At 47.8% G+C, this 21671-nt stretch overlaps 2 protein-coding genes across 2 annotated transcripts in view; both read left to right on the top strand.

The window, feature by feature from the left end:
• Positions 1 to 89: 89 nt before the first annotated feature.
• Lhx1 (LIM homeobox 1) lies at positions 90 to 6829 on the top strand. Its single transcript, XM_028890544.2, has 5 exons — positions 90 to 1632; positions 3357 to 3583; positions 3678 to 3955; positions 5206 to 5371; positions 5705 to 6829. Exons 1-5 carry the CDS (start codon positions 1463 to 1465, stop codon positions 6082 to 6084), a joined length of 1221 nt encoding a protein of 406 aa, XP_028746377.1. The 5' UTR covers positions 90 to 1462; the 3' UTR covers positions 6085 to 6829.
• Positions 6830 to 12474: 5645 nt separating this feature from the next.
• The window catches only part of Aatf (apoptosis antagonizing transcription factor), a 118002-nt gene continuing 108805 nt past the window's right edge, over positions 12475 to 21671 (top strand). The window contains exons 1-4 of the mRNA XM_028890511.2: positions 12475 to 12710; positions 13791 to 13979; positions 18765 to 19205; positions 19620 to 19757. Of these exons, the coding sequence (XP_028746344.1) occupies positions 12620 to 12710; positions 13791 to 13979; positions 18765 to 19205; positions 19620 to 19757 (859 nt within the window). The 5' untranslated portion in view covers positions 12475 to 12619. The remainder of the gene's footprint in view (positions 12711 to 13790; positions 13980 to 18764; positions 19206 to 19619; positions 19758 to 21671) is intronic.

Genomic DNA, 21671 nt, shown 5'->3' with positions numbered 1-21671 from the left:
AATGCAGAATGGTTTACAGAGGGACCGCGAGGCGCTGATTGGTCGCAGTCCGCCGTGACGTCGGCGGGCGCTGCATTAAGGCGAGGGGGCTTCCAGGGCTCAGCCAACAGCCAGGAGCAGTGACCGAGCCGCTGGAGCTGGGGAGAGACGCGCAGAAGACTGGGCCAGGAGTCCAGGGACCGAGGGGCGTGCGCCCGGGGAGAGCCAACCAGGAACCCGCGAGCCGGACCACGACACCGGCAAGCCGCGCCGAACTGTTCCAGCCGCTAGCCTTCTGTAGCCGCTGCACCAGGACATTATTCCAAAGCTCTCCGAGACGCCCCCTCCCCCTGGCTCTTCCCGTTGAACGAGGAAAAGAAAAAGAGAGGGAAAAAGGAAGGAGCCTAGAAAGAAAAACCAGATTTGCCACCACAACAAAAGGGGAGGGGAGGAAAAAAAAAAAAGTCGAGCGACTGTGGGGCTGGAACGCAGGCAGCGGGAGCGTGGGCCGAGCGATGCGGGGCTGCGCGCCCAAGCGGCCGCGAGTTGTGACTGAACCCAGGATGCACGGCCAAGCGTGGTGAAGAGCCAGACCACATTGCCTTCCCGAAGGAAGCAGGGAGGGCCGCCCCGAGGACACGGAAGGCCGCCTGGCAGGCCAACGGCCGAGGTGACAGGGCTGGGGCGGTGGGGAGCGAGCGAGTGCGCCCGGCTGCGCCCGCCCGAAGTTGTCCCTTTCCATTTTTGACTGGCAAAAACACTCTCCAAGGGGAGGGGGGACCTAAGCATCAACTACAATCAACAAATCTTCTACCCAACCTGTCCTCTCCCCCACCCCTCGGCCTGCCCCCGCCCCCTCCCCAGGCCCAGCGCGGGCGCCCAGACCGTCCCGAGTCTCTGCAAGAAGCCCGCAACGTAGGATCCAAAGCGTTCTACTCCAGTGTTCTTTTCTTTTCAGTTTTTTTTTTTTTTAAAGGGGAAAACCGGGTGGTGGGCAGTCTGGCATGCACACAACCTGCCTTCATACTTCGACAAAAAGCAGATGCACTTTGACTTCTGACAGCTCTACCTCAAGCCGGAGAGAACCCAGCGTCGCTTTCTCGAATCCCGAGCTCTTGGCGTCTTCCTTTTAGTCGGTTTCAATTTTATTTATTTCCGTCCCTCCGCCTTTCTCGGTGACCTTCACTCCTTCTCCGGCTTTGGGCAGAAGAGCCGCTTTCTTGCCCGCTTGAGACTGATTTTCCTCGCCTGGTGAGCTGGGGTGGCGCTGCTCCACCCCCGCGGCCCTGGGATTCCCGGGCTGCCCCCTACCAGCCTGGTCTCTTCCCTTTTGATTTGCTGGTGCGGGTCTTGGCTTGCCCGGCTTGAGCCGGTTTCTTCTTTTTGGAGGAGCTGGGGAACTCAGGCTGGTTGTCTTCAGGAGTCATCCCCTCGAGTCTACTTGCCCCATTGATCCGAGCCTCACTGGACCAAACCAAAGACCATGGTGCACTGTGCGGGCTGCAAAAGGCCCATCCTGGACCGTTTCCTCTTGAACGTGTTGGACAGGGCCTGGCACGTCAAGTGCGTCCAGTGCTGTGAATGTAAATGCAACCTGACCGAGAAGTGCTTCTCCCGGGAAGGCAAGCTCTACTGTAAAAACGACTTCTTCCGGTGAGTACTTCTCTCCCGCGTCTCTGCTGCTCCCTCCCCACCGGCCCTTCCAGGCCAGCTTTGGATCAGAGGTCAGCGGCGGCCACGGCAGGGGCCGCGTTAGGGCTGCCTTTTTTTTTTTCCCTCCCGGGCAGCCAAGTCCCTCCGGCTTCTGCCTCTTAGGAAGCTTGGATGCCGAGATATCTGTCCAATTTGGTCCTGGAAAGTGTGGTCCGGGTTTGGCTGCAGGTGCCTGGGAAGAAAGGGTCTGAGCCGGCTGCGGCTCAGAAACCCCTCCAAGCCGCGGGGAGAGGTAGAGCAGCCTAGGGGTTGCCGCGCCCGCTTGCCTTTCCGAACCGAAGCTCTCCAGCAACCAACCGCATTTTCCGGGCCTCCCAGATAGTTGCCCCTCCGAGTTGAGCTCAGAAAGACTGGCTTTATTCCAGCCACCGCCTTTTACTTCTCTGAGAAATCTTGTCCGAACTACGGAGTCTCGGTGGCCGGGGTGGGGGAAAAAAAGCCGCAATAAAGAAGAGCCCGCTCTTGAGGCCAATCCTGTAATGCCTGGGGTCTCCCCAAACATTGATTGGCCTATAAGCATAGACCTGGGAGAACCTTACCGTGTTGGCCTTGGCCCAAAGCCCAGCCCCGGCTCCACTTCGTGGCCTTTCCAGCCGATGCCCCACCAGGAAGGCCACCTCTTGGTGAACACGCGGCTCGTTAGAGCCGGGAAAATTCTCCTCTGTTTACTATTTTACTTGTATTTTCTTAAACTCATTATTGGCCACAATCACAACTCCACAGAGAAGAATGGCCTCAGATGTAAATTGTATTTCCCACTGGTTTGAAATCCCACACTTCACTCCGCTATTTTGGTTTTGTGAGGATTGGTCAAATCTGGGGAAGAGTTTGAAGCCACCGAGCCTCCTTTGCCCAGAGGCCCAGCAAGCGCAGTCCCCCGGGGGTGGCGATTCCGGACGCGCGGCTCCTGTTGGCGAAGGAACTGTGAAGCAAAAGAGCTCTGCAAGCTGCTACTGGGGAAAGGCTGGGCTTTGGGGCTTCTGCGTTTTCACTCTGCGAGGGCTGGATCCCAGCCGGAGAGCGCAAGCCACGCGGGCTTGCCCGGCTCTGGAAGCCTAGCGAGCGGCAAAGCTCAGCAGGGCACCTAAAGCCGGCTCAACCCGGCCGCGACTCCCGCTTGGGCCAATCTGCCAGGCTTTTGCGCACGATCGTGGCAAATGCCCAGCTACAGCCACCAAAGCTCTCAGAGTCAGTGTTTGTTTACCCACGGTGGGATCGGACTTTGCCAACCCCCCGCCTGTGCTCAGGTTCTTTTGTGAAGAAAAAAAAAGGGGGGGGGGCAAAGCTAGCAGAATAGAGCAGGACATTTCTACGGAGCTCTTAACTGGAATTTGACTTCTCTGAATCTAATCGGGGAATGTGTGCTCGGTTTCCCTTCTGCCCCTGTAGCCACTTGGAAACCTTTTTTCACGACGCTTTTTTTTCCTGGGGATAATGTTTAGGCATGAGGTTGGAGGTAGACGGAAGCTTGGGCCTTAACACTAACCGAATGTTTTCCCTCCCTTCTCCCGGTGGTCTCGCGTTCTCTCTGGCTTCCTCCCTTGTTTAATAAATGTTTATATTCATTCTCTCCTCCTTCCCCCTCGACTTCTTCCCCCACCCCCGGCGGTCTTTATTCACCCGGTCTCCGGTACCGCTCCCTAACCTCCGCCCACCCTACGCAGATGTTTCGGTACCAAATGCGCGGGTTGTGCGCAGGGCATATCTCCAAGCGATCTGGTTCGGAGAGCACGAAGCAAAGTGTTTCACCTCAACTGCTTCACCTGCATGATGTGTAACAAGCAGCTTTCCACCGGCGAGGAGCTCTACATCATCGATGAGAACAAGTTCGTTTGTAAAGAGGATTACCTGAGTAACAGCAGTGTCGCCAAAGAGAACAGCCTCCACTCTGGTGAGGCCAGGATTCCCAGCTGGCTAGAGGGTGGGTATCGGGAAGGAAAGTCGGCCAAGCCCCTTGCTCATCAATCCTTTCTCTCTCTCCCCAGCCACCACAGGCAGTGACCCTAGTTTATCTCCGGATTCCCAAGACCCCTCGCAGGATGATGCCAAGGACTCTGAAAGTGCCAACGTGTCGGACAAGGAAGGTGGAAGCAACGAAAACGATGATCAGAACCTCGGTGCCAAGCGCAGGGGACCCCGGACCACGATCAAAGCCAAGCAGCTGGAGACGTTGAAGGCAGCCTTTGCAGCTACACCCAAGCCCACACGCCATATCCGTGAGCAACTGGCCCAGGAGACTGGCCTCAACATGCGGGTCATCCAGGTCGGAACCCTGGTTTGCCACTCTTTTCCCCAAAGGCTCACACGTGGCCAGCAGGGAACCTAGGTGGAGTCTGGGAGAGAGCCCAGCGTTTTGGGGGGGTGGGGGGCAGAAGTGAGTGGGACTAGGAAAAAAGGCGGCCCTGATACGCTGGAACGTTGGAACGTGAGGGAAAAGCCCACGGAAGTGAGAGTGGGAGCACATCAAAAAGCGAGAGGCAAACACGATGTCTAGCATCACAACGACAACAGCTAGCTAGCATCCGTCTTTCTGTACACATCCTGTACCGCTCTCACCCTTGTTAGGGAGCGGAGAGGTGTCTGTGGGCTCCAGAGTCGTTCACTTCCTCCCGTTTCTGCACAAGAAGCCCTCCCTCTAATTCCCCAACCCCAAATTTGTGAGTTTTGTGCCCCAGTTAGAAAAGTCCCAGAACAGAGGCTTGCCCTCCCCCCGGGGGAAGCAGGTGGGCGCCCAGGGTTGAAGGAGAGATGGTTGTATGGGATGTCGGCTCTGCCTAAACGCAGCCTGGAGTAGGATGGAAAGGCTAAGCCTTCGGCAGATAGCTGGGCCTCTGCGTTGGGAAGAGGCCAGACAGAGTGTGGTTGGGACACCAGGAGTCTGGCCCTACCTGTACTGGGTGTCTAATCAAAGTGCCTGGAGGCCAGGTGAGAGTGTGGGTGGATGTGCCGGTCCAAGGGCAGCCTCTGGGAGGCCGTGTGAACCTGTGCTCATGAATGTGGGTTTGTGTGCTTGTCACTATTGGTGAGAGCCTGTGGCTAAGTATATTTGGCACTATGAGATTTTGTGGGGGTGTGAAAAGGAGAGTGTGGGTTTGGGGAAACAACCAGCAGGAGACTTTTCTGTGTCTCTGTCCCTATCTTGATATGAGGGCAGGGGCCAACAAGAGACCCCGAAAGGGAAACTGTGTATGTGACACTATTTTGAAGCGTTTCGGTATGTATGATCCCTAAGATCGTGTAATGCCAAGAGTGTGGTTGCTGGGAATAGTGGGACTACAAAGTCAGACGGGGCAGTAGTCTGCTCAGACTCCCTTCTTGGGAATCCTGCGCACCCTTGGCTGGGTTCTATTCAGAGACCACTACATACATACACACACGCACACACGCACCAATTGCCCCCCCCCCGCGCGCAGTGGGCTATCAGGGCAGTGGAGGCGTGAGCGGCTGGGCCCTGCTGCACACCGGCTGGCCGGCGGGATCTCCGCGGTCTCATCCCGTGCCCTTGTGCTTCAGGTCTGGTTCCAGAATCGACGTTCCAAGGAGCGGAGAATGAAGCAGCTAAGTGCGCTGGGCGCGCGGCGCCACGCCTTTTTCCGCAGTCCCCGCCGGATGCGGCCGCTGGTGGACCGCCTGGAGCCGGGCGAGCTCATTCCCAACGGCCCCTTCTCCTTTTACGGAGGTGAGTGTGGCCGAGTGGCAAAGCGGGCCCCAGTCCTAGCTGGCTTCGCTGGAAGCGGGTGGCAGCGCCGGATAGCTCTAGCTTTCTGTTGAGGCAAAGGCCGGGAGCAAGTCACGGGAGATGGCCGAAGTCCCAACCCCGGTGAGAAGAGGGTCCCGGGTAGGGAGCAGCTCCGAGTTTTATACCAAGTCTCCATTCTGCTCCGGTGTCTCCCAAATAGCCAGTTCTCCGAGCTGCCCTGAGATGCCAGCTGGCGGGCCTTTCCTGCCCTGTGGGTCACTAGATCCCGGGTTGTGCTCTGACATCCTTCCCTTCCTCCTTACTGATCCGCAGACTACCAGAGCGAGTACTATGGTCCCGGAGGAAACTACGACTTCTTCCCGCAAGGACCGCCGTCCTCGCAGGCCCAGACGCCAGTGGACCTACCCTTTGTGCCATCATCGGGGCCTTCGGGGACGCCGCTGGGAGGTCTGGACCACCCGCTGCCTGGCCACCACCCTTCCAGCGAGGCGCAGCGATTCACCGACATCCTCGCACATCCCCCAGGGGACTCGCCTAGTCCTGAGCCCAGCCTGCCCGGGCCTCTCCATTCCATGTCAGCGGAGGTCTTCGGGCCCAGCCCACCCTTCTCCTCTCTGTCCGTCAACGGCGGGGCCAGCTACGGGAACCACCTGTCCCATCCTCCTGAAATGAACGAGGCAGCCGTGTGGTAGCGGGGCCTCGCATGGGCCACGGGATCTCGTGGTTGTACAGAGACGAGCTTTTATTTAAGAAAAATAGGGGGGAAAAAACACATAAAAAGCAAGCCTCCTGCTCCACTTCCTCCAGCCTCGGGGACCATTCTCAGTTTGGGGAGACTGGATGGCAAAAAGGGGGTCCCAAATAGGATCCAAATCCGCCTCACGGTTGAGCTGGGATATCCACACACATGCGCTGGCTGGCAAAACGCCGAACTGGGGCTCCAAAGGGGGGATTCTCCGCTATCCCCGACTTCACCCTGGGTCTGGATCCGTGGACAGACTCCGCCGGCGGTTCCTCCGGCGGCGAGCGGGGAAGACATCTTCGACAGCCGCAGCCTCGCACAGTCCTGGGCCATGCCAGGGGCGTGAGGAGAAAAACCTAGAGGCGCTCAGCGGGGTGAGGGAGGAGAAGAAGTCTGGGGCGTTCCCGTCAAGAGGGTCCTAGTTCTAGGAGCTCTTCTTAGTGTTGTCTCAGAGTTCAGCGGCGACAACAAACTCTTAATAGCTTCAGAAACACCGACCTGCTGTGCATCAGGTGGGACTATATATATATATTTTTTGTCTATCCGGGTTTTTGATTTTTGTTTTTGCCAAAATTTCAAAATTCTAAATGTAAAGCCCTCAACTCTTCTACGTTCACAAATCTCAATCTCTCTCTCTCTCTCTCTCTCTCTCTCTCTCTCTCTCTCTCTCTCTCTCTCTCTCTTCCCACATACACACACATGTACACGTGTACACACACACACACACACACACACACACACACACACACACACACACCCTCTCCACAGGATGGTCTCCAGCCACACCTCTCAGTAAAATGACTTGAACATCACCTCTACAAAAAAAGTACTCTACCTTCACACGAAAGTTAAAAAAAAAAAAAAAAAGACTATTAAACTAAAAACAGTCAACTGTTTACGTATAATGTTAAATTCAGGAGTTCAGTGTTTTACTAATATATCCTGTTTTGAAACCTCTTGTTCAGAAACAAAATGTTTTGAGCAATCAACCAAAATTGTTCCTTTTCTTTTCCTGTAGATGTTCTGACAGATTTGCAGGGCTTTGCGGCTCACTGTGCTAGTATGTAAAAAGGTGTTGTTTACACGAGGCAAAGGAAAAACATGATATTCAGACAGTTGCCAAATAGAATAAATTATAGCACAAATACTGTAACGGTGCCTGGCACCAGCAACTTGAGAAAGTGTTTAAACAAAAAAAGTGTTACAAGGTTTAAAAAAAAAAAACATCTTTGCTAATTTTTAGTCCTGTTGAACATTCATGAAATTGTTAATATGACTTATATAGACCCACACAGGTTTTATTTTTGTGTCTTTAAAATAAAAGTCCAAAATATTTAAATTTTATGGTCAAATATGCAGTCAACAGCTGCTACTTTTTCTTTATATATTAAATTTCTCATATGTCTTTTATTGTTCTAATAAACCTAAGCTTGTGTGACCTCCAGTGCATATTAGACCATTCACTGTATGAAGGAAAACATGTTGAATAAATTTGTGAGTTTTTAATAAAAATAGAAAACCTGATGTTTAGATAATTGGTGTGGTATTCCATGTTTTCAGCGACTGGAGGGAAGTCCCAATAAAGGTGCTGAGTGGACCCCCAGAATCCAGTAGGAAGGGAGACAAGACTGAAGTGATCTGTTTTCACCTCCAACTCTGACTGAAACCCTTTGCCAAGCTCTCTTCTTTGGCTCCCTGCTGTTATTAAACACAAATCTGCATTCTGGGGGTTTAACTGATACAGTTAAAGAGATTTTGCTGATAAGTTAATATAGAATTGGAAATAGAAATCAAATCCATAGCTAAAATGAAAGAAAAAAAAAAGCGAATGGTGCGGGTCTGTGACCGCACGAAGCAAGTCCCCCTCCTCCCTACACTTGCAAAGCCAGGCTTGTGAATGTCAGATACCTGTAAATATGTAGTTAGATCTTCAATTCATTTTCCATAGATAATCCTGCTTTCTAATTTGGTGGGTTGAAAGATAACCCAAAATGAATACAAAGTATGACTAGAAATGAAACACTTTAATCCCTTTCACAGAACTGATATGAAATTGTTATTTGATGGTATTTGCTACATTTGAAGTTCCTCAAAAGGAAAACTAGTTTGTCTGGCCTAAGATACATAGTAAGTTTTTGCAGAAGATGAACAAAAATAACTAATATAGAAATCAAATTGCAACTAGGAGTTGCCAATAGATATAGGGTCTTGAAAATAGTTCAATCTCATCCAAACCTTGATTAGAAATGGAAGAAATGTGAATGTTTTCTTCTATCAAATACTAATGTGTGGGTGGGTGTATGAGTATTTTAATATCAGGGTCCCAGGGTTTCTTTACCATATTGCCTAGATTTCAGTCTGGCTCATTACTTATTTAAAAACAAAACAAAACAAAAAACCCCAAAAACATTAAATTGTATGCAATTTCCAGTACAGTTCCCTTATTTTGTTAAGACAGAGCCAAGTTCATCTTTCCTTCAGAGAAGGTTTTAGAGAAAGCAATATTTCATTGCACTTCTTTGATGGCTTATCTAACTAACGACTATCAGGGAGGAATCTGGCAGTGTTTTTTCAGAAATAAAAATTTATGAAATACAAGGGAGACTTTGGAAACTCCTTGCTGCTGCATACAGAGCCTTTTCTTACTATGCAATCACTGGTGTGTTTTCCCCTTTTAGCATTTATATACATTAAATCATAGCTAACATTCATTATAGCCACCACCCTGGAACCCTCCCCCTTAAAGACATTCATTTAACTGAACGTATGCTCATTGGGAAGTGGCATTTTCCTATCAAGGGTACTGAATTATTTAGCAGCTTTATTGTGCTATCTGAGTATTTGATAAGAAACGCTTTAAGAGTTGGGCAGGCGGCATAGATTCAATTCTAACTCCATGGCGGTGGCGGTCTTTTCCCTTGGCGGACCATTGTGAAACCCAGCGAATATCGGGAACAGGTGGTAACGCTCAGCAGTCTAATCTGGAACCGAGGGCCGGGAAGGAAGAGAAATGGCAGTGGCTGGGTTGCATTCACAACTGCAGTGCACCTCTGGCCCAGAGGTGCAGGGAACCCTTCCTGCCAGGAGAGACTGCCAGGAAGGAAGGAAAGGCCCTTTGGTCCCCCTCGTCCACCCCCTCCCACCCCATAGAGAAGCCTCTACACAGCTGAATTTGGCAAGTGCTTTTCTTCCCCAGGCCATCTTAAAGTCCCCACTTCTATGCCTCCAGACTCTTGTAGTTAGGGTTCCAGTCTCAAGGGGCTGCCATCTAAGCCGAGGAAGGACACAAAGCTCACCTACTCAACTTCTCCCCATGTTTTGATACAATGTCATCAAAAGGAGGCAGGTAAATCAGTGAGAACCAGGACAGGGCCCTGTCCTGTCAGGGGTCTGGGACCCAAGGCCGATGTTGCTTAGGAAGAGAGACAAGTCAGAATCTGGTTTCTCTAAACTCTTGTAACTGGTTGTTGTTTCTGACCATTGGAAGCAGGTGTCTAATTTAGTCGCCTCTGCTGATCCATGGCTATTCCTGCCACTTTGTAGCTCAGACAGAGAGGGGAGAATCCAACCCCCTCCTGTCTTTTCTCCAGGGGACAGATTGCTCACCTTTATGCTCCGCTCAGGCAGCCCATCTGCTCTCCATCCTAGAACACTTTAAACGTTGGCATTGCTTTAGGAAGCTATACTGTCCTTTACTGGCCCCTCCCACAACCTGCCCTCCATCTCTGATCCCACTCCACCCTAGTCTGGAGCCCTTCAGCCACCTCTCAAGAAACTAGAACTCAACTGAGGAAGGACCATTTAGTGGTCTCTCCCTTGCCCTGTGCCTCAACTTCCCTTAGGTGTACCTTAAGCTCTAGCATTCTTTCTTCTTAGCTCCCCTCCAGGAAGAAGATTCCTGGGGTAGGAAAGCAGGGGAAGCATATTCTGTGGAGCCTAGGATATGTGTGGCAAGAGTGGAGTGCTCTTGACTCCTTCCTAAAAAACGTGTCTCAAGTCAGGGGACAGGGGAGACAGGAGAGGGAGAGTTGGTAAGCAGGCTGATGGCACCTTATGCTCCGGTTTGCTCAGCCCGGCGGACCACAAATAGGCCAGCAATGTCCTGTTTGCAGAACAGTTCCAAGATGGTCTCTGCTCTGCTACCATTTCCACCTTTCCACTTAACTCTTTTCTCCTTAGCTTTAAGGGCAGGTTCCTAGTGCCTGAAATAGTAAGGGGTGAGGATCTGGGAGACATAATTTACTAAATGTGGGGTGGGAGGACATTTTTGTTCTTTATGTCCAAGGCAATGGCACTTTGTAGTGGACGAGGAGCACATTTTTGCTACAGAGGCTCGGATACAGGCCCATGACTGCAATCACAGAGGGGGCGCTTAAAAACAAGCCCTCTAAACTACTCAATGCAAAGATTTTCTTTGCCTGGGCCTCTGTCTGGTCTGACATTCTTTGCTCTCCATGTCTGAAAGGCTTTACCCTAAGACAGTCTCTGTTTCTCTTTTGTAGCCCTGGCCATGTTCACTCAAGAGCCACTTAGGACAGGGACATGGGACAGGCTACACTAAAGGAGTAATCTCTTATTGCCTGAGTCTGAGGGTCTCTGAAGACTCTGAGTCAGGGGTTGTTTTCCTGTGGGTCCCACTGGGAAGCTACCAGTTGTTTACATTGGTCTACTTTGGGATCCAACTGGCCCAAAGCATGCTTAAGAAATGGTTCTGGGCTGGGTATGTAGAACTAGAAGAGTTCCCGCTTAGCATGCACAAAGCTCTGGGTTTAGTCCCTAGCAGTGGATAAACAGGGTATAGTGGCACATGCCTATAATCCCCACGGAGGCAGGAAGATCAAGGAATTCAAGGTCATCTTCATCGTCTTAGTGTGTTGGAGACCAGCCTGGCTAGAGACTCAGTCTCGATGGACAAACAGGTACAAACTATGGTCACAGTGTATTACTCATGTCTTTTTTTTTTTTTTTTCCAAGACAGGGTTTCTCTGTGTAGCCTGGGCTGTCCTGGAACTCGTTCTGTAGACCAGGCTGGCCTTGAAATCAAAGAGGTCTGTCTATCTCTGCTTCCTGAGGGCTGGGACTAAAAAGGCGTGCACCACTACCACCACCAGGCCAACTCCTGTCTTTTTTACTGAATTTTTGTTCTGTTTTGTTTTTTGAGACAAGGTTTCTCTGTGTAGTTTTGGTGCCTGTCCTGGATCTCACTCTGTAGACCAGACTGGCCTCGATCACAGAGATCCACCTGCCTCTGCCTCCCCAGTGCTGGGATTAAAGGCGTGCACCACCATCGCCTAGCTTTTACTGGATTTATTTATTTTTTTTTTTGAGGTAGCATTTCTGTTTACAGTAGATTCTAGGTCTCTATGAAAGACCTCCAACATATCAGTATAGCAGGAAATTTGTCATTCCTCGGTTCTTGTTTGCTGCCTTTCTAGGCTGATCTCTGTGTGGAGAATCTAACTTACACATCCTGTATTTCATCTAGCAGTGCCTGCCACGTAGTGGGCAGTTGAATGCTCCATGAAGGAAAGAGAATGTAAAGTGATTGTATAATTCATGTGTCTGGGTGCAATTAAATGTATCTCATTAAGGTCTTTATATATTGAGACTAACCATCTAATGCTAGAACTGAGTGAAGGGTTTCTCTTCTGCATTTGTTCATCAGTTGCGGGGGTTCTCAATCACTCCATCTTTGAACAGTAAAGCTATTAATATCGAGGAGTGTGTTAGTAAGGTCATTCTAAGCCCGTGCTCCCTTTTGCTCGCCCAGGCAATGGGGTACAAAGAAGCTACAAAAACGATCTTGATTTGAGGTACAACCCTCACGATTCCTAATTATTCCTATTAATAAAGATCGCACTTGGCCGCACACTTACACATGCAGGCCTCTCAGATCCAGACTGCTGAGGGTTGAAAGGTGTGTGCCTGGCCCCGGGCTCCTCCACGCTAGGAAAAGCCCTGTTTTGAATCCCTGTCTGTGCTTGCTCGAGCACCCGAGGTTCGAGAGGCTCATCCTTTACACCTTTCAGAAATCAGCCGGCCCCCAGGAGCCACGAGTACTTTACGCTTCCTCCCTAAACCAACCTCGCACAAAGCCTGAGGCGTTATTTTGTGCTTAGGGGACGCTGGAAGCTCGAAATGCAATCGGCGATCCTCACCAGAGGCGGTCACGTGCCGCCAGCCGCGCGCTCCCGCGCCGCCAGCCGCGCGCCCCGGGACTCTGGCGCACGCGCGTTAGGCCGGCTGCCATCCCCGCCCCCCTCCCTCCGCCTCCGGGTTTCGCGGGCCTGCGTCTCCAGCCTAGCAACGCCCGGGATGACGCGAGGCCCCGCCCCGCCCCGCCGGCGCGCGCCTCCCGGAAGTTGCTTACCCTGGAGCTGAACGCCGGCCCCTGAAGGTCTCCGCTGGTGGTGCGGAGTAGCGTCCGGCGGGGGTGCCCGGGCCGCACGTTTCACGAGCGCAGCGCCGACTGTGACCCGGTGACCATGGCGGGGCCGCAGCCCTTGGCTCTGCAGCTGGAACAGTTGTTGAATCCGAGACCGCGTGAGGCGGATCCTGAGGCCGACCCGGAGGAGGGTGAGGCCTGACTGGGGCCGGCCACGTGTGGAGCTGTGGGGGCCGGGGCGGGCAGCTGGCCCTCGGGCCTGCTCTCCTTCCCCTGGCTCTGAGTTGTGTCTCCTCGGGAGGGTTGACCCCAAGAGGGGTGGAGGGTGACTCGAGCTGTAAACGTGCCTTCCAGACTTTGCGGGTGGGCCGGACACCCGGGACATTGACTGGGAGTTCCTGCAGGGATCCACTTGCAGCCGACTGGCAGTTATTTAGGATGCCCGTTTCTGGTATTACCGTAGAAAGGAGAAAGAAGTTTCAGGTCTTTGTGTGTTTAAAAACTGACCCGCCCCTAGAAACTTGCTTGGAGAATGAAAAAGTAGGATCTGGTGCTGTTTAAGCACGTTTAGGTCTTAAGACATTGGCCCACGTTCTGATGACAGGCTGATTCTCCATAAGCCTGCTCTGAGACTAGCTGGGAGTAATTGTGCTTTAGACTCGAGTCAGAGAGTTGTGAAGAAGGAGTACTAGAAGAGACAAGAGTCCTGGTGCAGGCATATCAGTGAGGAAATGGGGGTGTGTTTAAGCCTGGGTAAGTGAAGACATCTGGGGGCGTGGGATGGAGTGACTGTAGAACTGATTGATATTGGCGTGGCTACCATACATTGAGGAAGAATTAAGGTCCGCAGGCATGTAGCTGACATACTTGGAGCCCTGGATTTAATCTTCAGAACCTCCAAAAAAAAGAAAAAGAAACAAATAAAACCACGATGGAAAAGGAAGGAAGAATCAGACTAGATTTATAGGATCCAAGGCGTAGGAACAGTCTACTAGTAGATGCAGGGAGTTAGCTTTCTATTCAGAAACAGAAAGCCATATGATGGTAGTCTCCCTAGAAACCAGAAATACATTCCCTATTCCTGTAAGTTAGTGGAAATTTCATAGAGGACACTTAATGAATTGAGGGCTGGGGAATGTAGCCCAGTTGGTAAGAGTACTCACCAAGCATAGAAAGGTGAGATGTGGGGTTGAAATTGCTTAATTGGGTTCCTATTAAAGAGTTGTTGTTTTTTTTTTAACCTAAGATTCTATTTCCTCCCTTCCCCACAGCCACTAGAGCCAGAGTGATTGACAGGTTTGATGAAGGGGAAGAGGAGGAAGGTGATCTGGCAGTCAGTAGCATTAGAAAATTGGCATCATCTTCCCTCTTGGACACAGACAAAAGATATTCTGGCAAGACCACTTCTAGGAAAGCTTGGAAAGAAGACCATTGGGAGCAGACTCTGCCAGGTTCATCTGGTGAGTAGACATCCTCACAGGAAATTGCCCTAGTTTTGTAGGGTTAAACTGTTTTGTTTCTGGATGCTTTCTGGAAATCTGTGTGTGTCTACTTATTTTAGGAGAGACCCTTGGTTTGGTACTAGGAAGGGCCTTAGAAGTCCCCACTTCACTTTAAAAGAATCCTAAAACCCAGCTAGATGTGCTCCTGTTATCTCAGAACTAGGGGAGACTGAAGCAGGAGGATCAGAGTTTAAGGCTGGGCTACATAGTTCTGTATTAGCATGTGCTACATCCGAGATCCTGTCTCAAAAGAACAAACAAAAAGAAACGTAAAACTCAAAAGTTACCAAGTTCAGATTAATGGCTCACCCTAAAATGAGTAAGAAAAAAGGGCAAAGCATACTAGGTATTGGCAGGGCTATGTGTTTAAAAAAAAAAAAGGCCAGGCGGTGGTGGCGCAAGCCTTTAATCCCAGCACTCAGGAGGCAGAGCCGGGAGGATTTCTGTGAGTTCAAGGCCACCCTGGTCTACAGTGTGAGATCTAGGACAGGCTCCAAAACTATACTGAGAAACCCTGTCTCGAAAAAAGCAAAAAAAAAAAAAAAAAAGTTGGATGTATGTATTGCTTTTATATTTTGCCCCCTTTTGTTTCTCAGGTCTTATATTGATTCTCTCTGTGTATTAGTTATTCATGAAACTGACCTTTTGTCATTGTAAAAAAACAAACAAACAACAATGCTTCTATCTTTCCAGAGAAAGAATTAAGATGTGAGCTTATAGTTTTAAGCAATAGGAAGTTTCTTGAGATGGAAGAAGTTTCTGGATATGGATATTGAGAAGATGCCATCTATTTTCTTTTGGGAAGGTCAACACTGATAATATCCCAGGAACTACCATTCAGGTTATGATATGTGTGATTCAGTCCTTGATGTAGTTCTAGGAGCTTAACAGACTTTAAAGAGGGCCAATCCATGAGACATTATGATAATATTTATTAAGTTCTCAGCATGTGCCAGCCACTGTAGTTAGTTCTGAAAGCCTGGGACACAGTACCCCCCAGAATATTACCATAAGGTCTGCAGAGATAGTCCAGTGATTAAGAGCACTTTTGGGATCCAGGTTAGATTCCCAGCACCCACATGGACGCTCACAGCCATCCATGACTCCAGTTCCTCTGCAGGCACCAGAGCTGCACATATATACATGAAGGCGCAAAACGCTCAGACATAAATACAGCTTTAAAAAAGTAAAAACATTACCATCATTATCATCTGACCCTTTCCAGTAGTCCAAAAAGTTGATTTTATTTATCCTTATTTTACAAATAGGAAAGTGAAGGGCTAATTGATTAAGTAAAAATGATAAAATTGCTAAGTAGAAAGAAGAGCCACAATTCACATGAAAGCAGGTTGAAAATTTCTTAATTTGAAAAGTGGTTAAACTGGTTTTTCACTTAGCTTCTGTGTTTTTAATTTTGACAGCATGTCTGAGACTTTTTAAATTTAAGGGTGTATACGTGTGCCTGTATTAATGCACTCAAGTTTTATTTTATTTATTTTCTCTTGAGGCAGTGTCTTGAAGGGTCTGGTGCTGTGGGATGTTCTGTATAGCAAATGTGTTGCTCTGGTTGGTTAGTAAATAAAACAATGATTGGCCAGTAGTCAGGCAGGAGGAAGTATAGGCGGGACAAGGAGGAGAATAATTCTGGGAAGTGGAAGGCTGAGTCAGAGACACTGCCAGCCGCCAGGACAAGCCGCATGTGAAGATGCCGGTAAGCCACGAGCCACGTGGCAAGGTACAGATTTATAGAAATGGGTTAATTTAAGATAAAGGAACAGTTAGCAAGAAGCCTGCCACGGCCATACAGTATGTAAGCAATATAAGTCTCTGTTTACTTGGTTGGGTCTGAGCGGCTGTGGGACTGGTGGGTGAGAGAGATTTGTCCTGACTGTGGGCAAGGCAGGAAAGCTCTAGCTACAGTCTGGAGTCATATGCCTTTAATCTCAACACTTGGGAGGCAGAGGCAGGTGGATCTCTGAGTTCAACGCCAGTATGGTCTTCATAGCAAGTTCCAGCCACTGTTAACAGTAAGACCTGTCTCCCCCCCCCCCCAAAAAAAAAAAAAACCAAAAACAAACAAATTAGGACAGAGTCTTACCCTGTCTTTCTAGTTAGCCTGGAACATGCTATGTAGACCATGCTGGAATTAGAGGTAAGGACCACTATATCCAGCAAGTTTGGGTATATTTCTTGAAAGGAGTAACAAAGACTTAGGTTTTCATAAACTCTTTATTTTACTTGGTTATTGCTAACTTGTTTACTATATTCCATAATCATGCTTGTTACACTTTAGGTTTCCTACAGAAGAGGTTAGATGAACAGTACCAAATCTCTACATGTCAGATGATGGTACAAGCTTGAGTAAAGCCAGGAGCGGTAACTGGCACTTACCAACTGTAAGATTCAGTTTAGACTCCTTCATGTGGACAGCAGGAGTTTTTAGCAACCCTCTAGGTTTATGTACTTCCGCTTCCCCACTTCCTCTTGTGTAGTCTGTGCTTTGGTTCTTTTCCTTACCTCTTCTCAGTTTGATTAGCTGTTTCTTATGCTTCATAAGTAAATTTATAATGTCTCCACATAAGCCATCTCAAACCTTTTCCTGAAGGTCAGGTGGTTCCTTTTCTTCTTTTAGGCAGGGTGGGGATTGGAGTGTGGGGAGGAGACAGGAACTCATTATGTAGTCCTGGTGGGCCTGGAACACATACAGCTGGTCTTGAACTTGCTTTGACTCTACTGCCTCTGACTTCCAAATGCCAGGGTTACAGGTGTGTTGCTGGACCCCACCTGACCTGTTGAACAGTCCTGAATAGGGGAGTGATATTTGAGAAATAATAGATAGGAGAAATAGAGACATAGACACAAAAGAAAAAGACAGCGAACAGGATAGCTTCGGAAGGGTTTTGAGTCAATACCACAGCAGCCCTGAGTTAATTTATTTCTCAGGGCCTTTTTATACCCAGGCAGGGGAGGCAAAAAGGCCTCCCCCTCTCAAGGACACCATGGTTCAAGGTACAGACAAGGGTAAACACCTCCTTAATTCTCAAGACACCTGGTAACCACACCTTTGTCCAAACATCCTGTTATCTAGCCTAAAAGGGGCAAAGACAAGCTTGAACTCTGACCTTGAGTCAGGATGGAAACAAGCCACAAGCTGGAATCGTTGTGGGCTCCCACAGTGTGTACTAGTTTGGTAACTTTTCTATATACTATCTATTGGTGATGTTGTCATGTATTATTGATTGGCATGCCTATCTAACACTCCCATAAGACAATGAACCCCTAAGGCAATGAACTCCTCTCCACAGGTATCCTAGGTTCATTTCTTTTGCTATGATGAAAATACTTTGGCAAAAGGCAACTTAGGGAAGAATTGGGTTTATTTCAGTTTATAATTCTGGATTTTAGTTCATTATAGCAGAGACATCACAGTGGCAGGAGCTGGAAGCAGCTGGTCATATCATATCCAGGTCAAGAGCAAAGAGAGAAGGAATGCATCTTTACTTGCTTGCTCTCAGCGCTCTCTCTCTCTCTCTCTCTCTCTCTCTCTCTCTCTCTCTCTCTCTCTCTCTCTCTCTCTCTTACAGTGTTAGGACCCTCCGCCTAAGGAATAGTGCTGCCTACAGTGGACTAGGTCTTTCTATATCAATTAACAACCAAAATAATTCCCCTAGCATGTCTACAGATCAACCTGGTCTACATAATTCCTCAATTAAGACTTTCTTCCAGAGGTGGACATGATGGTGTATGCCTCTTTAATACCTGCTCTCAGGAAACAGAGGCAGATGAGTCTTTGAGTTTGAGGTCAGCCTACCAGGAATATATACTGAGACCCTGCCCCCCATACCAAAAAAAAAAGACTTTCTTCTCAGGTGATCTTAGCTTGTATCAAATTGACAGTTAAAACTAACCAGCACAATTGACTCCTTGTCAACTTAACATATAGACACATCACTTTAAGGCATAACTTTATACATGTTGCCCCTAAAGTCTTATATTATTATAAAAGGCAATCCAACTTGAAAAAAAGCCCTCAAAAATCTTTAAAAATACCAACACTTTAAAGTCCAAAGTCTTTTAACTCTGGTCTTCTATAATAAAATAAACAAGTTACATACTCAGCAGCACAGCAGATACTAAAGCCCTTTTTTTAGTCTTGATAGCTGGTACAAGATATAGGTGCTTGCTATTTGTGTGTGTTTGGAATAGCTAATGATAAACTTTTTTTCAGATGTAGCTTTGGGAAGACTGGTCTAATTCCAAAACACCAGTTGAAATGTTTCATTTATTTGTTTGTTTATTTATTTTAATATTTTATTTATTTTTCTGAGACTACTGTGTAGTCCTGGCTGGTCTAGAACTCACTATGTAAACCAAGTTGAGCTTGAACTCAAGGCAGTCCTCCTGCTTCAACCTCCTGAGTACTGAGATTATAGTTATATGAGCCACCATAGCTGGCATGAAGTTTTTTTCCAAGCACTTTCTATTCTTTCCTGTACAATACCTTTTGTGTCTGTGTCTTCACTATATTTCTTTAGGTTGGACTCATGTTCTGTTTGTCTTTGTTTCCCCTTATCATTTTAGAGACAGTAAATATATAGTAAATGTTTGTTCAGTTGAATAGAGCCCAATAACATGTTTGCTTTCATAGTAGATGCTACAGTTCATTAATGGAAATGAAAGATGTGGCCTGGTATTTTTCTCTAGGTAAACCCCTGCTCCCTCTTTTTTTCCCTTATGATTTAGACAAAGAAATATCTGATGAAGAAGGATCTGGAGATGGGGATTCAGAGGGTCTGGGCCTAGAGGAATCTGAAGAGGAGGAGGAGGAGGAGGAGGAGGAGGAGGAACAGGAACTAAGTGTTACTGAGGAAGAGGATGCTGACAATGATTTGGAGAACAGTCTTGCTCAGAAGAAGGACAGAAGGCGTTCTGCAGAAAAGCCAGGCTTTAGTTTCCAGAGCATTAGTGATTTTGAGAAATTTACAGAAGGAATGGATGACCTTGGGAGCAGTGAGGCGGAGGAAGAGGAAGAGAGTGGCATGGAGGAAGGAGATGTTGAGGAAGACTTAGACGGCGAGAGGGAAGAAGACAGGAACAGCCAGGATGGCGGCGTGGTGATGACCTTCTCCAATGTCACAGTTTCTGAGGAAGTGGAGAAAGGAAGAGCTGTGAAGAATCAGATAGGTGCGTGTGTGCTTTTGCTACTTTCTTGTTTTTCAGAGTTTCTGCATTAATCTGCTTTTTGGTTGGTAGTTCTGTTTCTCTAGTGCTTTTCTAATTAGTCTGTGACATCCTCACTTTACCCAGAGGTCTACACCTGGGTTCTTGTTTCACATTAGCAGGCTCTGCTCTAGTCCTTGTGGAAGATTGAAGAGGAGCATATTCTCTCCTTCTGTCAAGGGTTAGGGTTTCCTCTCTCATAGCAAGTATTTCCACCCAAGAGAGAGAGTGTATTTTCTAGAATGAAGAATGTTTCTATGGCATGAATATCATAATGCGTGCTGCTTAGACATTGGTGCTGCTTACTCTCTCCCCTCAGTCCTCAGCCCAGAAGAATTCCTGACCCAGTGATAAGTTTCTCTTTTACTTTTTCTTCAGCATTGTGGGACCAGCTCTTGGAAGGAAGGATCAAACTACAGAAAGCTCTGTTGACTACCAATCAGTTGCCTCAACCAGATACTTTTCCAGTCTTCAAGGACAAAGGAGGCCCAGAATTTGCCAGTGCTCTAAAAAATAGTAAGAATACTAATATATCATTTTGGGGTATACTGAGTTGGATGTAAAAAAATAAGATTTTTTAATTTTAGTAATACTATAATGTAGAATATTGGTGTCAACTATTTGTTTATACTTGATCTTATCCAAAAAGCTAAATAATCAGTAATTCTTTTCAAAATAACAGCATTATCAAATGAAGACAGCTTTGAAATGGATCAGCTCAAGCCATGTCTGTTTCATGATATCATTTGACATCCTTCTTACTTCTTTTTTTTTTTAAAGATTTTATTTATTTATTATGTATACAGCATGTATGACAGCAGGCCAGAAGAGGGCACCAGATCTCGTTACAGATGGTTGTGAGCCACCATGTGGTTGCTGGGAATTGAACTCAGGACCTCTGGAAGAGCAGTCAGTGTTCTTTACCACTGAGCCATCTCTCCAGCCCCCGAGTTACTTCTTAAATTCTTTGTTGTTGTTGTTGTTTTTTTTTTTTTTCCAGACAGAATTTCTCTGTGTAGCTCTGGCTGTCCTGGAACTTTCTCTGTAGACCAGGCTAGCCTGAACTCAGAGGTCCACTTTCCTCTGCCTCCCGAGTGCTGGGATTAAGGGCATGTGCCACCACTCCTAGCTGAATAACTTCTTAAATTCTTAGGGAAAACTATTTGAAAACCTATAGGTATAGAACAAAAGGGAGAGAATGAGTAATTAAACTCAGTCCTTATTCTGGTTGTACCATGTGCTTATAGGATATGATCCTCTGTTAAGGGAGGGTTTTAGAATCAAGTTAAATGTTATTCCTATCTTTCCTTTGGGTAACAAAGAATGAGGAAAAAGACTGACTACAGGGGGAAGAATGCATTTTGGAAGAGAATTACTGAGCTATAAACTCAAAGAATTCTAGAAAGAAAAAGAATTTAGAGATTACTTGGTTCCTAATTCCTTCACTTTACAGATGAGAAAACCAGAGACAGTGGCTCACCCAAAGTTAGAGTTTGCTCCTGAGCAGCAGATGTAAAACTCCAGCTTTTCTTCTTCTTAGACGGGAGTCTTCCTCCAACAATATTGCCTCCTGTGTGTCTAGTGGCACCAAAGTGCTGGGGCAGAGGGAACCATGTGCCCTGGTTGGCATGGTTGTTCCTAACTTATACGCTGAGATGTTGTTTCCATTTGCATTTTCAAACTTAAAAGCTGATGCACTGCCTGTAGTCCTGGTTATTTTGGAGGCTGAGGCAGGAGTATTCCTTGTGCCTAGTGATTTAAGGGCATGCTGAGCAAGTAATATTGTCAGATTACCCTCCCCCAAACAAAAATCAAAACCAACAACAATGAAAACCAAAATGTAACTGTTTTAGTTAGGGTTTCTATTGCTGTGAAGAGACATCATGACCACCTCAACTGTTATAAGGAAAACATTGAATTGAGGGGGTTTGCTTACAGTTTCAGAGGTTCAGTCTATTATAATGACAGGGAGCATGGAGCCATGCAGGCAGACATGGTATTGGAATAGTAGCTGAGAGTCCTACAACTTGTAGGCAAGAGGAAGTCAACTGAGACACTAGGCAGTATCCTGAGCATAGGAAACCTCAAAGCCCACCCCCACAGTGACATACTTCCTCCAACAAGGCCGTACCTACTCCAACAAAGCCACGCCTCCTAATAGTGCCACTCCATGTAAGAATATGGGAGCCAATTACATTCAAACTATCACAGTAACCCTTTATAGTATAGAGTTAGATTTGAAAGAGAACTGAGGACATCTGGATTGGTACTGCCTCCAAATAGGATCACTTGAAAACAATTCAGGCTGCATATGTGCAACTTTGAAGCCTTCCTTTTTTTAGGCAGGGTCTTACTGTGTAGACCTGGCTGGCCTCACAGAAATCTACCTTCCACTTCCCCAGTGCCAGGATTAAAGGCATGCTCCACCAC

Source organism: Peromyscus leucopus, chromosome 8b, assembly GCF_004664715.2.
Source record: "Peromyscus leucopus breed LL Stock chromosome 8b, UCI_PerLeu_2.1, whole genome shotgun sequence".
Lineage (NCBI taxonomy): Eukaryota > Metazoa > Chordata > Mammalia > Rodentia > Cricetidae > Peromyscus > Peromyscus leucopus.
The sequence above is the reverse complement of the archived record's forward strand: the minus strand, read 5'-3'. Positions and strand labels throughout refer to the sequence as shown.